This window comes from Ipomoea nil, unplaced genomic scaffold, assembly GCF_001879475.1.
Source record: "Ipomoea nil cultivar Tokyo-kokei standard unplaced genomic scaffold, Asagao_1.1 scaffold2963, whole genome shotgun sequence".
NCBI lineage: Eukaryota > Viridiplantae > Streptophyta > Magnoliopsida > Solanales > Convolvulaceae > Ipomoea > Ipomoea nil.
This window is the reverse complement of record NW_017619391.1, coordinates 259,135-275,454: the sequence shown is the minus strand read 5'-3', so window position 1 is coordinate 275,454 and position 16,320 is coordinate 259,135. Positions and strand designations below refer to the sequence as shown.

Genomic DNA, 16,320 nt, shown 5'->3' with positions numbered 1-16,320 from the left:
ATTCATTGACAAATGGATGGCATCTGGTAGCCTTCATTCTGGGCCACACACGTGTTCCGCCCCACTACTTTGCTTCCACCGCACTCTCATGCATAAGTGGAGCTTCCTACCCTTTAACATATAATATTTTAATTGGTGTGGTGGTTTGTAACTTGTGTTATTGTGCTTGAGGTTATTGGTTTGATACCCCTTAGTAACAATTTTTATAATATTTTGCTCCAAGCCTCCTTCTTCCCTTAGCCCAATAGATTTCCATTATTCTTATTGGGCCACTACCTCACCCATATAGATGGACACCCTGCTTGGAGAGTTGCAAAGACTTTGCCAATAAAATAGACCACCAGGACTTATGCTATGCATCCGTATGCACCATGCATGGTGCATACGGATGCAAAAACGACGTCGTTTTATTAAAAACGCGCATCCCACTTAAAAAAATCAGTTTCGATTCCCCTCAACAGCATTATGTTTTTCATTCATTCTGGAATTATAGTTCATAGATTCTGGAATTTTAGTTCATAGATTCTGGAATTTTAGTTTATTGATTATGAATATTTAGACGTGAATCGAAACTGATTTTTTTTTCATTCATGCTGGATATTTAATTCTATCAGTATGGATATTTAGTTCAATCAATATGGATATTTAGTTCATTCATTATGGATTTTTAGTTCATTCATTCTGGAATTTTAGTTCATAGATTCTGGAATTTTAGTTCATAGATTCTGGAATTTTAGTTCATATATTCTGGAATTTTAGTTCATATATTCTGGAATTTTAGTTCATCGATTCTGGGATTTTAGTTGTTTTTAATAAAACGACATCGTTTTTGCATCCGTATGCACCATGCATGGTGCATACGAATGCACAGCATAATTTTCCATCCCATATCCCCATCAGCAAGATTCATGCGACACTTGGGCAGTTGGGCAGTTGGCAATTAACATTATTTGACTTATTCCTTAATTATGGGTTAAATCAATTTCTATTTTCCTCAATTTTTTATTTTATTTTTAAAAAAAGTTCTTATAATTTTAATTTTATTTTTGGAAATTTAATTGAACTTTTGATGTAATAATTTAAATTACAAAGGAAGTAAAATCACACACTCTCTCTTTGTATTTTTGTTTGTTAGATACAAAAAAAAAAAAAGGATAAATACCTCATTTAGACCTTTGACTATATTGTTTTATCTATTTTTGTTGTATAGTTTGAATATCCCATCTAGAATCTACGCTAAAAGATGATATGCAATGCAAGTTTGTAATGCTATGTTCGGGTCTTTGGGGTTGCGGAAATGTCAGGGTTTGGAAGGGCATACCGTTTGTCAGTGATTCAGTCATTCATAGGCGAATTGGAAGGTGGTGAATACTGTGGGTAACGAGAACACGGGAATGCAATACATTTGACCAAATGGAAATTGCAAGCTGCACGAATAATGAAGATGAATACGGACGTTGCTTTTGATGTGGAGAATAATGTTATGGGTCTTGGTTGGATCTTGTGTGATGATGAAGGTCGCTTCTTTGTAGCTAAAGGTCTTCGTATCCCCGGTCAGTATAGTGTGTTGGAGGGGGAGGTGGTCTGTATTAGAAAAGCTCTTAGTTGGCTTAAAGATACGGGAATGGGGGATGTGGACGTTGAAATAGACTCGTAATTATATTTTTATGCTTTACATTCGAATTCTTTTTATTCTGCTTTTGGTTTTTTAGTAGACGATAGTAAAGTAGTTGCCTTTGTGATAAACGGGGTTGACTTTTGTTTTGTTAAGCGATCTGCGAATCGTGCTTCCCACACTCTTGCTCGGGAAGTCGTTTCTATGTTAGGTTGCGGGGAGTGGTTTGATAATCTTCTTCTTTGTCTTGTTGCTCTTCTTACTCCCGGTTTAATGAATTAATTTATTTTCCTCAAAAAAAAAAAATCAATTGGATATGCTATTAAAATAATATAATGTACTTTATATATTAGAATAATGAAACTTCTGGGGTGAAATAATATACTTTATGAAACGTACATTATGAGTTATATACTTTAACATACTTTAGAGTAATGTATATTATGAGTTATAAAAATTTATGTTGCAGTGGGTCGCGTGAAAAAAAAATTACGTGAAACGACCTTATTTTTGGAACTGTGTGGACCATGCATGGTCCACGCAATAACTATTGAGGTATATGATGGATTAGTCGCGATCAACGTAATTGCCTTCTTTTATTATATTGATATGTTTAACATACAATAATTCTTCCTTTCAATAAACTCATATATTTATAAATCAAGATAGCCCTTAATTAAATAAAATCTACCACTGAACTGACTCAATTCTTTATGGCTAATATTCTAGTGATATGATTCAAATTATTGTGTGGGCCACAGTCTAAAATGACATCGTTGAATTTTATGAGTTAGATTAATGTATATTGTGAATTATGAGTTAGAGCATCTCCATCTATGAATTTTGGAGAGGGTTTTGCATCTTTTTGATCCATATGGAGGAGAGAGAGCATTGGACAGAGAATTGTGAGGGCCTCAAGCAAGACCAAAGTTTTTTGTGGGTCCTGCAGAAAGAAAAAAGCTACTACCTTCGTGCCCGAAACGCGCACAATTAGTGCCTAGCTAGCTGGCGCGTTAACTCCATAGTTTTTTTTTTTCCCCCTCTTTTTTCTTCATCTTACTCCCCCCCCCCCCCCCCTCCCCCCACACTCATACTTGCCTTCCTAAAATATTGTGCAAAAAACAAACAATTGGAGAACCTCCGTCCCATTTTATGTGTCTGGTTCGATCAACGAGGCTTGACTAGAGTTATTTTTTAATTCAATTTTTCATAATATTAAGTATTTAAGTTTAGTATTAGTATACAAAAGTTATATATTTAGAAGCTACAGTAAAAGTACTATTAAACATAAAAATTCAAATTTAAAAATAAGTTTAAAATACTAAAGAAAATAAACAAAGAAGAAAGAGTTTTTTTTTTTGACCATTGAATAGTAAGTAGGACATGGGACAGATGGAGTATATGTTATGAAACCTACATTATGAGTTATATGCTTTAATATACTTTAGAGTAATGTATATTATGAGTGATAAAAATGTATGTTCCAGTGCGTCGCGTGAAAAAAAATTATGTGAAACTGATAAACTTAGCTAACTGGGTAGAAGCATGCCAAGTTGAAAGGAGAAAGAGGTCTATATTATTGAAGTAATATGTATGTAACAAAGCCAGAAGAAGGAAAACAACAAACTTATATGCTGGAAGCAAACAGAGAAGAAAACGGTTATAACAGCTATATTGGGTAAATGGCAACAATACCCTTCTAGTTATACTGGCTACTAGACTGTTGTCTTCTTGGAGAGTTGCTGCTGATTACTTGATGGTGGTTCCTTCATCAACCCCGTGTAAGCTGGAGCATGAACATCTTGAAGGCTCAGCTTAGTATGAAAGCTGTCAAACAATGGCTTAGATAAAGCCTTAGTGAAGCCATCCACAACCTGCTTGTTGGATGGAATGACCCGTAGCTTAATCACCCCCTCATGCACCTTTTGCCTAACAAAATGGAAATCGATCTCAATATGCTTGGTGCGTTCATGAAACACATAATTTTCACCTATTGCCACAACAGACTTATTATCACAGAACAAGGCAATAGGGCTGTCAAAACAGATCTTCAAATTTGCTAGCAAATATAGAAGCCATTGGATTTCACAAGTTGTGGAGGCCAATGCTCTATATTCAACCTCAGATGATGACCTTGATATTGTGGCTTGCTTCTTGGCTTTTCAAGAAATCAAAGATTGTCCAAGGTAAACACAGTAACCAGTGATGGATTTTCTGGTTTTTGGACAAGATGCCCAACCAGAATCAGAAAAGCCTTGCAACCTGATGTAAGAGTTTGAGGCCCTATGAGCTGCAACAAAGTGAGTGTTCCTAGGTTTATCCACAAATTAGCTTAACTGTTGAACAACAAAGGAGATATCAGGCCTTGTGTTTGTTAGATACAGAAGCTTGCCTACCATTCTTATAAACATTTCAGGTTTGTCTAGTAACTTTCCTTCCAGTGAGGCTAACCTTTGACCTGTATTAAGGGGTGTCCTTGCAGGCTTTGCATCTAGAACCATCAGCTTTATGCTTTATCTTATAGACCCATCTGCCTCCAATAGGTATTTTCCCTGGTGGCAAATCTGTTAGGGTCCAAGTGTTGTTCTCAACTAATGCCTCTATCTCAGTTTGCATGGCTTTTCTCCATTCCTCATGTTTCACAACTTCATTGTAGGATTGGAGCTCATGTGTGGAAGAAATAGAGAGAGTACAGAATTTATGACTAGGTTGCAAGTTATCATAAGAGATGAACTTATCTATTGAGTGAGTGGATGTCCTTAAAACTGAGTTTTCCTTGGATGTTGACTAACAACGGTAATCTTGTAACTTGGAGGGGATGTTCCTTATTCTTGATTATCTTCTTAGCTGAGTTTCAGGGACACATTCTTCTGTGGAACCATTACCAATAGTCTCTATTTCATTTCCTGAGTCTTCATTATTATCATTTCCCAAATCAACATTGATATCAATTTCTAATTCACCACTGTTCTCAGCATTGCCACTGTCAGCCTCAGCATTTCCTCTTCCTGTACTGCATAGTATATCCCTTGAGCTGGCACATTCATCTGTTGAAACAAGGGTGGGGCTGATATCTGTGGTAATAGAAATGAGGATAAGAGGTAATGTAGGACTGAACTTTTCAACAACAGGAAGATCGTTTAAGCTTGGTAATTTGAAGGGATAGACTTGTTAATAGAATTGAACATCCCTAGAGACAAAGATGGATTTATCAGCCATGTCATACATGTAGCCCTTTACATTTGCTGGAAACCCTATAAAAACACATTTCCTAGCCCTTGATTGCATCTTATTCCTTCCCTGTGAAATAGTTGCACCAAAACACAAGCATCCAAAAGATTTGAGCTGATCATAGTTTACTGCTTTCCCAAATAGTATCTCAAATGGTATTTTTTCAGCAATAGGCAATATGTTGATTAAAAAAGAAGAATGGAGAACACAGTGACCCCAAAATGTCATAGGTAAACCTGACTGGAACCTTAGTTCCCTTGCTACATTAAGTATATAATGATGTTTCCTTTCTGCCACCCCATTCTGCGGGGGTGTATGTACACATGATCTTGGATGCACAATGCCATTCTCATTTAAGAAAGCTGTCATCATAAATTCACCTCCATTGTCTATCCTTGCCACCTTTATCTTGGCAGAGAACTATGTATCCACATATGAGTAAAAATTCTGAAATATAGACTTTACCTCTGATTTGTGTTTCATCAAATGCAGCCAAGTAAACCTGCTATAATCATCAACAATTATAAAGAAATAGTGTTCTGCTTTAAGAGAGGCAGTGGAAAAAGGTCCCCACACATCCATGTGTATTAAATCAAAACATTTATCAACATTGGAAATATTAACAGGAAAAACAGTCTTCAATTCTTATGTTTGGCAAAGTGACAGGCATCACAAACAAACTCCGAAGACTTATAAGAAGGACAAAACTTTATTACATTCAGAGAATGAATTTTATTTATACGATAATGTCCTATTCTATTGTGCCATGTTTCTACAGACAGACTATTACACTGAACATTAGTACTACTATCGGAAGGAGGATTCCTTTTCTTGACAGGAGGATGAGTGATCAGGTACAACCCATTATCTTCTTTAGCAAAACCAGCCATCATCTCAAGATGTCCCTGAATGGTACAAGAATTAGCTCCCATAACAATTTCATAGCCTGATTGTTTTGCCAATTTGCTTGCAGATATAATATTAAATGCAAAAGAAGGAATGTATAACACATTCTGGAATAATACGTCAACTTGGAGTCTGATTTCTCCTATGTGTGTAGCAGCCACTGTTTCTCCATTTGGTAATTGAACAAAGATTCCATGGATCTTATGATAATCATCAAAGTATTCTAATGAGTAGTTATTATAATCAGTTGCTCTTGAATCTAATATCCAAATGGCAAATGAATTCAAAACAGCATTCTGTTAAAAAAATAATATATGTGGGTCAAATCCTAAGTCATCCACAACCTTCGACATTATTGTGCATGTCTTAATTTTTTGCATGCCTTCACGGATTTCTCTGGGACTCCACGTACTGCCGCCATTGCCGCAATGTAGCTCTACATGCTCTCACATTATGCTGCATTAGTCTCTCAATCTTTAGTATAAATGGCATTGTTTTCTTTGTAATTAGACACTTCAATTCAATATATTTTGAATTCATTCATTTGCTTTCTTTCATTCTTCTTCTTTCTTTGTCCCTCACATAGAATACATACATACATACATACATATATATATATATATATATATATATATATATATATATATATATATATATATATATGTTTTCCTTTACTCTTTTTGAGGTTAATATATATATTTCTATATTTCTCAATTCATCAATTTCTTATTTTGTCATTTAGATATTTTTCCTCTATTATTTAATTTCTATAATTCTCAATTTTTGATTCTTTGCTTCCGCATTATTTCGCTATATTCCTAACAAGTGGTATCAAAGCGGTTTAATTGAGAGTTATTTTCCAAGATGTCGACTGTTACCAAGTTCGATATCGAGAAGTTCGACGGGAAAATTAGCTTTTCTATCTGGAAGGTTTAGATGGAAGCCGTTCCAACCCAGAACGGTTTGAAGAAAGCTCTAGCTGGGAAGAAGAAGAAACCGGCTACAATGACAGATGAAGGTTGGGAAGATTTGGATGACAAGGCACGTTCAACCATTCTTTTGTGCCTGTCTAAAAAGGTTCTACGTGAGGAAGTAAGTGAGACGACTGCGTCAGATTTATGGTCCAAGTTGGATACGCTTTACATGGCCAAAACTGTGGCGAACACGCTACGCCTGAAGGAGCCTCTGTACTCAATCCGTATGACGGAAGGTACTTCTATTAAATCTTGGATAAATTCAATTCTATTTTATTGGACTTGGAAAATATTGATGTCGTAATTGACGATGAGGATCGTGCTGTTTTATTGCTTGTCTCTCTCCCTAGATCATACAAGCATTTCAAAGAAATTATGCTGTATGGTAATAGTAATGATACCCTTACTTTCGACAATGTTAAGTCAAACCTATTGTCCAAAGAAAAGTTTGACTTTGAAATTAAGTCTGAGGACAAAGATGAAGGCTTGACCGTAAGGGGTCGTTTACTTGAATCAGTGAGTAGCAATAAAAATTCTAGATCCAAGTCCAAAGGACATAAGTCTAACAAATCCTATAAGTACTGCAAGAAGCATGGTCATGATGTGACTGCATGCTCCAACTTGAAAAAGAAACAAGAGAGAGAAAATAAGTCCGCTGAAGCTAGTGTTGTTGAAAGTGATTCAGAAGGCGATGTTATGTTATCTGTTACCTCCAGTTGCAAACGGAGCGAAACCGAGTTGATTCTGGACTCTGGTTGTACATTCCACATTTGTCCTCACAAAGATTGATTCGTCTCTCTAGAACCGGTTGATGGTGGAGTTGTCTTGCTAGGTAATGATACCCAATGCAAGGTTAGTAGAATTAGAAGTGTGCAGATTAAAACTCATGATAACATTATCAGGACTCTTACCAATGTTCGGTATATTCCTGATTTGAAACGCTGGGGTGCAAGTACACAGCTGAAGGTGGAGTTCTAAATGTCATAAAAGGCTCTCTTGTTCTCTTGAAAGCTTCTCGTTCTTGAAGCTTGTACGTCTTGCATGGCACTACTGTGAAAGGTTCAGTAGCGGTATCCTCATCGATGTCTGATGCGGATCTCACTCAATTATGGCATATGCGTCTGGGGCATATGAGTGAGAAAGGCATGTATCTCCTGTGGAAGAAAGACCTCCTTGGTGGTTCAGGCACGGGTAAATTACAATTTTGTGAGCATTGTGTTTTTGGGAAACAAAAGAGGGTTAGTTTCTCTACTGCTACACACCGTACCAAAGATGTATTGGAATATATACATTCTGATTTATGGGGACCAACTAAATTCCAGTCTATGTATTTCTGGGTCTATTTCCTAAAACATAAAAATCAAGCATTTTCTATTTTCAAGAAATGGAAAATACTTGTTGAGACTCAGACAGGTAAAAAAGTCAAGAAGCTCAGGACAGACAATGGTTTGGAGTTCTGTGAGTCAGATTTCAATGACATTTGTGCGGCAAATGGAATCGCTAGGCACAGGACCTTGCCTGGTAAACCCTAGCTGAATGGTGTTGCCGAATGTTTGAACAGGACTCTATTGGAAAGAGCTCGTTGTATGCTCTCTAATGCTGGCTTATGGAAACGACGTGATTTTTGGGCCGAGGCCGTTTCTACTGCTTGCTATTTGGTAAATAGATCTCCACATTCATCCCTTGATTTCAAAATTCCAGAAGAAGTTTGGTAAGGTAATCCTGTTGACTACTCTATCTTAAGAGTTTTTGGATGTCCAGCTTATGCTCATTCCAGTACGGGTAAATTAAACCCGAGAGCTGTCAAATGCATTTTCCTTAGTTATGTTTCTAAATCAAAATGGTATCGTCTATGGTCTCCTGATTATCAGAAAATCATTCTGAGTCGAGATATCACTTTTGATGAAAATGCACTACTTTCTTCTGGAAAAGTTCTCAGTACAGATGACACACAGAGTACTGGTGAAAAGGTGGAGTTTGAGTTCAGGCCTATTCATAGTATTGCTACCACCGATTGTAATACTAAAGATGATGCATCTACTAGCACCGCACCTCTCGTCGAGCCACAACAAGAGTATTCCATTGCTATGGATCGTCCTAGAAGGACAATTAAAAAACCTGCTAGGTATGCTAGTGATTATGAAACCAATATGGTTGCTTATGCTCTTTCAGTCGCATAGGAGGTTGATGGTGATCCATCTTGATATTTTGAAGCTCTTCCTATTGCTAAGTTCAAGCAGTGCTTGAGTTTAGTCGGCTGTTCCAATTGCTAATTCCCACAGTGAATTTGATCCAAGGTGGAGATTGTTAGAAAAATAATATATGTGGCTCAAACCCTAAGTCATCCACAACCTTCGACATTATTGTGCATGTCTTTATTTTTTGCATGCCATCGCGGATTTCTCTGGGACTCCACGTACTGCCGCTATTGCCGCAATATCCTCCCATGTAGCTCTACATGCTCTCACATTATGCAGCATTAGTCTCTCAATCTTTAGTATAAATAGCATTGTTTTCTTTGTAATTAGACACTTCAATTCAATATATTTTGAATTCAGTCATTTGCTTTTCTTAATTCTTCTTCTTTCTTTGTCCCTCACGTAGAATACATATATATATTTGTTTTCGTTTACTCTTTTTGAGGTTAATATATATATTTCTATATTTCTCAATTCAACAATTTCTTATTTCGTCATTTAGATATTTTCCTCTATTATTTAACTTCTATAATTCTCAATTTTCGATTCATTGCTTCCGTATTATTCCGCTATATTCCTAACACATTCTTTTATGGTGTGTTTCATTCTTTGGTATGTTGAAAGTGAGGGGGGCTCCTTGTGCGCAGTAAACAATGGTCTAGCCTCTGTGTTACAATAAATTCAAAAAGCAACTCATACCATATATCAACTAAACAAGTTAAATTTATAGTAATTCTTTAACTCATAAGTTGAACATTATATTTTAGCACCAACAGACTCATAGACAATATCAACACCTTTTGGGAACTCCTCCTCCAGAACCTGGTATAGTAGATCGAACTAAGATAAAGTAGTTTGGGTTGGGGAAATAATGCCTTGCATATACATCAACAGAAAAACCAGATCAGAAGCAACCAGTTTTGTCAACAACTTTTTTGTAAGACGGGAATACGTAATAGAAATCGACATTTCATCCTCTGTATTTAATTGCATTGGATATTAAACTTCTGAATTCTGATGCCATTGTACAATTGTTAATCTTGGTTTTAATGGAAGTCAAGGTTGCTCAAATGGAATTGGGAAAGGTGGTTTGTTGCGCAGGTATACTGTTAAAAGTGCATAAGAATCGTCTAAGACTTAGAAATGAATCTTTAGTCCTGAAAGATGAGTCAACAAATTAAAATCGAAAGAGTTTGAGGTTACCTCTTCGTCTGTTTCGTGAGTCATTAAGCATTCGTTTTCATACTCCAATTCCATCATTTTGTTCACTAGATATAATAATGTCATATCTTCTTTTGAGGTATTGCTTTCGTCATGTAGAATATTCAGACTCACTTATTTCTAGTAGGTCACTTGTTTCATTATATCCTGCTGATCTTGAGGTTGATGATTGATTGCTTACAAGAGTTGCGCTTCTTTCAACATTTTCTTCTTCGATTTTTGCGTTCATTTCGAACACATATGCTTTGAGATCACTGAATAATTTATGAATTGTGAGGGTTCTAAGATCTCTATGATCTCTTATTGCATTCACCTTCATATCCCAACTTGAAGGTAGTCACGCAATATTTTGAGCGAAATTTCCTTCTTGTTGATGTCTTTACCCAAATCATTGATTTCTCCTTCTATCTTTATCAATCTCGCTTCCATGTCGATTATACTATCATTTTAAAGCATTTTGAAATCTTTGAACTTTTTCATGGCGATAGACAGCTTATTGTCTTTTTTTTTTCTTTTTTTTTTGTCGCTTTCTCCAAATTAGATGACTGTTTCTCATATTTCCTTTGCGGTAGTGCACTTTCTATACATTGAATTAATTATTTAAATACAAATATTGGGCATTAAATTAGTCGCACAATGCGCATCAGCGCGTGTAAAAACTAGTAATAATTTTTAAAAATGGTTAAAATTTGTTAGTGTTTTAATTGCTCAAAAAAAACCCCACATATAATTTGCAATACTATTATGGCAAACTAAGATAGGGTTAGTTTAGTGTCAGTTTGTTCTATAGAGGACTGATTGATCAGATACAGCAACAGAGAGGGACTGACACTGAAGATCTGTTTTAGGAAGATGTTTCCTTGATGCAGTACGCGGTTTAAGAAGTCAGATTTGGAAAGAATATCACTGTATCTGCCTTGGAAAGGTATGGACTGAATTTTTAAGATTACATTCTTCATATATCGTCCTACCATCAACAATCAGAGATATCTATGGAGAGTGTTCTTACTATGGAACTATAAGAACTCTTATTCCACAAGAATTAGGGTTACGCTTTTAAGAACAAAGAAACACTCCGATTATCATGCCTCTTCTCAATACAACATGTTCTTGGTGATTATGATGAAGAAATTGAGAAGAAATATCACTTCTTAAATGAAAGGACGCTAAGATCACACAGTTGTGGGAACAACAGAGAACAGCGTCACTGAAGTGGACTGCATCAGAGTTAGCTCTCCAAGTGAAGGGATTTCATTGGACTTCTGTATGCATGGCTCTCCCAACTTCAACAATCCACTAAACCTGTGTAGACTGGGTACGTACCTTGTGTGGGGAACTTGGGTGAGGTTATTGTTTCTCTACCTTTCTACATTGGATTATGAGTTAGTGGATTGGACGCCTTTGTGATCGTCCCCCAGACGTAGATACACACCGTATCGAACTGGGTAAACATCTTGTGTGTTGCTTTGTGCCTTTGTCTCTTTCTATAAACATCTCAATGATCTACCTAACTGACTGACATCATCGTTGAATCAGTCAGTCCATTTCATTAGTCGTTTAATCTGGTTAATTTGATTAAAAATAAGAAAATTCAAATTTACATGTGGTATCAGAGCTTTTAAGTCTACATAGTGACTTGATCTGTACGGGAATAATTTTTTTTTTTTTGCATTGTTCTCTTTTTATTGGAAGTGCCTCTGTGTGTCGGTTGGTAGTGTTGCTTGTGTGTGTGCTTTTGGCTTGTTGTTATTTTTGTTCAGGATGGATGCAAGTATGAAACCACCAGAACTGGATGGTCACAACTACTCTTTCTGGAAGGCTCGTATGGAGATCTATCTCCAAGCACAAGGTACCAGGGTTTATCGTACTATTCTTTCTGGATGGAGTCGTCCAACTATTCAGAATTCTAATGGAACTACTAGGGAGAAGCCCATTGAGACTTGGACTGAAGATGAAATGAATGCCTCTAATCTGAACAACAAAGCACTGAACTCTATCGTAGGATCCTTGCATGAATCTGTCTTTTCCTTAGTCACGGGGGTAAAAGAAGCAAAACGAGTATGGGAAATTCTTGAAACCAGATTTGAGGGCACTAGTGATGTCAAGCAATCAAAGCTACAAACGGTATTGTCAGAATTTGAAGCTCTTAGAATGAACAAAGAGGAAACTATTTCAGTCTTTCACAGTCGGGTTCAGAATCTGATGAATAGAGCCGCAATTCTTGGTGAACCATTCACTTATGAGAGAGTAGTCAAAAAGATCCTTCGATCTTTGCCAAAGCGCTTCCAAATGAAAGTAACTGCAATTCAGGAACACACAAGCTATGAAAAGAAGAGTGTAGGAGAACTTATGGGAAGTTTACACACATATGAACTTGAAGTGCTGGCTGATGATGACCTTGCTGTCAACAAAAAAGGCAAGTCAGTGGCTTTTGTTGCTGAAGCTGATCGAGAATCTGACACAGATGACATAGATGATGAAACCTTAGCCCTTCTAACCAAGAATTTTAAGAAGATATTGAAAGGTTTTAACAAAAAGAGTCAAGGACAGTCTACCAAGACACAATACAAAGGCAGTAACTCCTCATATCAGAAAGCAGAAACACCACCTTTCTCACAGAGCAATCAATCCCAGAATGGCCGAACAAGACAAACCAGAAATAGTTTGACAGATACAGGCAGATCTCTCAACCAGTCAGTGCAGTGTCGAGAGTGTGAAGGTTTTGGACACATACAGGCTGAATGTGCAACTTACCTCAAGAGGAAGAAGACTATATCTGTGGCTACGCTAAGTGATGATGAGGAGGAAGCACCTAATGATCAGACAGATGACAATGTGGGAAACTTTGTAGCCTTCTTTACAGCTACAGAGAATCAGTCAGACGAAAACGAATCCGATGGAGAGTCCTATATATCGACAGATGATTTTGAAGAGAGGCATACTCAACTTGAAATGGAATTTGCTAAGCTTGTTGCAAGCTGGGAATAACTGGTGAGAGTTAATAAAAATTTGAATGATGAACTGAAGGAACGGGATGGTCTTCTGAAGAAACTAAACACGGAACTTGTCACAAAAGAAGATCTTATCACACAAATACGATCTCGAGAAGGAAAACTGATAAAGGAATTGGAAGATCTGAAGAAGAATATCAAGATGATGGATACCACATCAACTATAGACAAAATTCTGGACACTGGTCGAAATCCAAATGATAAAAAGGGTATTGGATTTGAACGAGGAGAACCTTCGAAAAATGTTCCTGTGTTTGTCAAAGAAGGTATGCCAACTGGTACATCAGCTCACAGTTTTGAACGAGGACAGTCATCCCGGTCTGTTCAGATAAATGAAAAGAGGAAGGTACATGATCGAACTACAGATACTGACTTTGGCAGAGTAGCTTTTCAATCTCAGTACTCAAAGTTCAAAAATAAGTATGTCAGAGTCAGACAATATACTCCCATCTGCCATTACTGTCAAACAAAAGGTCATACTCGACCTAAGTGTTATTTTTTTTACAGAGATCAAAGAAAGGAATAATATCAGAACAAGACTATTACACCGTTCACAAGGCAAGTTTGGGTCAGAAAGTCAGAAGTAATATGTTATCCCACTATAGTTCTGACTGCTTCTACGACTGAAGCAAGATGGTATTTCGACAGTGGCTGTTTCAGGCATATGACTGGAAATGTAAAGTGCCTTATGGCTGTTCAACCTAGCAGTGGCTCAGTTACATATGGAGACGGGCAAAAAGGTAAAATAGTTGGAAGTTCTGTTAGTCAGTGGTCTGAAAGCAAACCTTATTAGCATCAGTCAGTTGTGTGATCAAAACTGGAATGTGTGCTTCAATCGTAACTGCTGTAGAGTCAGTGACAAAGCCGATCAAAATCTGAACACGATCCTCAGACAACTGTTATGTACTGACTAATGAAAATGCTTGTCGCCTATCAAAATCTGATGAATCAAAACTATGGCATAGACGACTGGGTCACATAATGTAACACCCTCCAAAACATGCTATATAAAAAGCCTTAACACATGAAGATATCACAACAAAACCCTAGCACAGCGGAAGATAAAAAGGTAACTGGATAAACTTAAATCCAAAAATGGGGTGTTATGCCACGTTTACCAACAACGGTAAACGCTAAGACCAAATCTGCATGGTATACAACTATCCCAAAACTCACAAGTCTAAAACTAAACCGGCTCACAGGCCGTAAGACAAATGAAAGGCGCTACACTATCGGGCACTAGACATCGCGCTCATCTAGACATCACCAGAAAGAACACAAATAAACATGGGACGATGCCCGGTCAACGAATAATGCTGGTAACCCACCAATACATGTGAAATAACATACATAAGTAAGGTATAAGTTGTAAAACCATTTCCGAAACGGAATACATATATATAAGTGGAAAACCAAGAGTAAAAGCCAACATAAGACTCAACACTCTCAATAAACAACACGGGAACACATCCCAAGACCACAAGAATAACACGACTCACAAAAGAGTCAAGGCATGATCTATCCTCACTCAATAGATCAAAACCCGACAAGTTCCACGCAAAAGAATAAGACTCACACAACCGGCAACACATGCCAAGGCAACACATGCCTTTGTGACTACACACGTCACAAGAGAAGAACTCACCACACCTGCTACAATAGCCCTCGTGACATCACCTATCACGAGTTGGTATGCCTGCCTTATGCCCTGTTCCAACCTTATGGCTACCCCCAACCTTGTTCCTTCTTTCCAACCATTACCTCCAGGACCGCTGTATTTCTTAGTCCAACCTTTTCCCTCATGGGACCGTCGTCCCCCACCATCGACCACCAACGAGACCACCAATTTCATAGTACACAAGGTACCGTACACACACACGGCGACACACGCCATCCCAAGAAAATACGTGAACCTGACACACAGGTCACAACTCCATAATCGCATCACGGCCACCACGAGGACGCTGTCGTACCTTGGTGATTAAGGCCCCATAAACCAAATCGTGCAATCCAGGTACAGCCACACACGCATCACACCTCAACAGGAATCAATCAACGGATCTCAACGAAGATATGAAACATACTCAATAAAGGAATGCGTCACAGCCCAACAACCACAACGATGAATAACACAAGTTATCATCAACTAATCGGAAGGTACAAACAACGCACACGCTAGCGTTTAGACACCGAACTAGCATGCTCATCAAACGGATAAACCAAAGGAAGTTCCGAGGAACACACAAGACACATCACGGTTCAACGAAACACAATGTTGAACACTTAGCAAAATTTAAGACACCAAAGTCCTACATGGATACCTACCATATAGTTCTAGACATACGAAACATCAAGAAAACACTCAAATAGTTCCACAAAAGAACATCGCGAAGTCAAAAGATCAAATACAGAGTCACAACACCGAAGTGTTCCCTGCGGGTAGACCCACGGGTAGGCCCCTACCCGTGGTTCTGCACGCGGGTACACTACCCACAAGGCCAATGTACCTGCGGGTGGGCGGCGGGTAGGGCTCTGCCCGTCGTTCCGCCCGTGGGTACATCCCTGTGTCCAAAATAATCCCTTTGGGGATTTTCAACTCCAAGCTCAAATTCAAGTCCAAAACATGCCAAATCTCACCCAATACAACAAAATGACTTGAATCATAGGAAATGCTAAACAATGGCACAAATGAACCCTAAACACAAGCTTTAGATATGCATTTTCACAAGACAATGCATACACCACTCACATTTCATAGCAAAACACAAGTAGAATCCAAGAAATCACATATAGGTAAGCAAAATAGATTTTCTTGAGCATGGGTTACCTCTTGTAGACTAAAAAACTTCACTTTACACCTCAACAAGCTCCTCATAAGGCTCACTTTCCAAACCCACTTCAAGAACAAACCAAAAGATCATAAAGATCCTACCTTTAAGAAAAGACACCTAAGATGAAACCAAAAACACAAGATGGACTTAGATCTTACCCTCCTAGATGCCTAAATAAGTGAAAGGTGGAATCTTGGAAGCAACTCTTGAAGTCTTGGCAGGGTCTCAACTTGGCTTGGAGGAAAAGCTACTCACAACACCGAAGTGTTCCCCGCGGGTAGACCCACGCGGGTAGACCCACGGGTAGGCCCCTACCCGTGGTTCTGCCCGCGG

General features: G+C 37.9%; 1 protein-coding gene across 1 annotated transcript; it reads right to left on the bottom strand.

Moving 5' to 3' along the window:
• Nucleotides 1-3,330: 3,330 nt before the first annotated feature.
• Nucleotides 3,331-6,173, bottom strand: LOC109162901. The gene is made up of 6 exons (XM_019311606.1): nucleotides 6,135-6,173; nucleotides 5,563-6,048; nucleotides 4,814-5,266; nucleotides 4,501-4,732; nucleotides 4,114-4,353; nucleotides 3,331-3,773 (listed from the first exon to the last, which is right to left on the bottom strand). The coding sequence occupies exons 1-6, from the start codon at nucleotides 6,171-6,173 to the stop codon at nucleotides 3,331-3,333; spliced, it is 1,893 nt and encodes a 630-aa protein (XP_019167151.1).
• Nucleotides 6,174-16,320: the final 10,147 nt, after the last annotated feature.

Bases quoted from the DNA above. Each gene is read 5' to 3' on its own strand.
- LOC109162901 (XM_019311606.1), bottom strand. From the start codon at position 6,173: ATGGCGGCAGTACGTGGAGTCCCAGAGAAATCCGTGAAG. The intron at 4,733-4,813 runs GTCTCTAGGGAT...GTTGTTGAAAAG, and splicing joins TGGCTGATAAATCCATCTTT to TTCAGTCCTACATTACCTCT. The intron at 4,354-4,500 runs GTAATGGTTCCA...CTCACTCAATAG, and splicing joins AAATGAAATAGAGACTATTG to ATAAGTTCATCTCTTATGAT.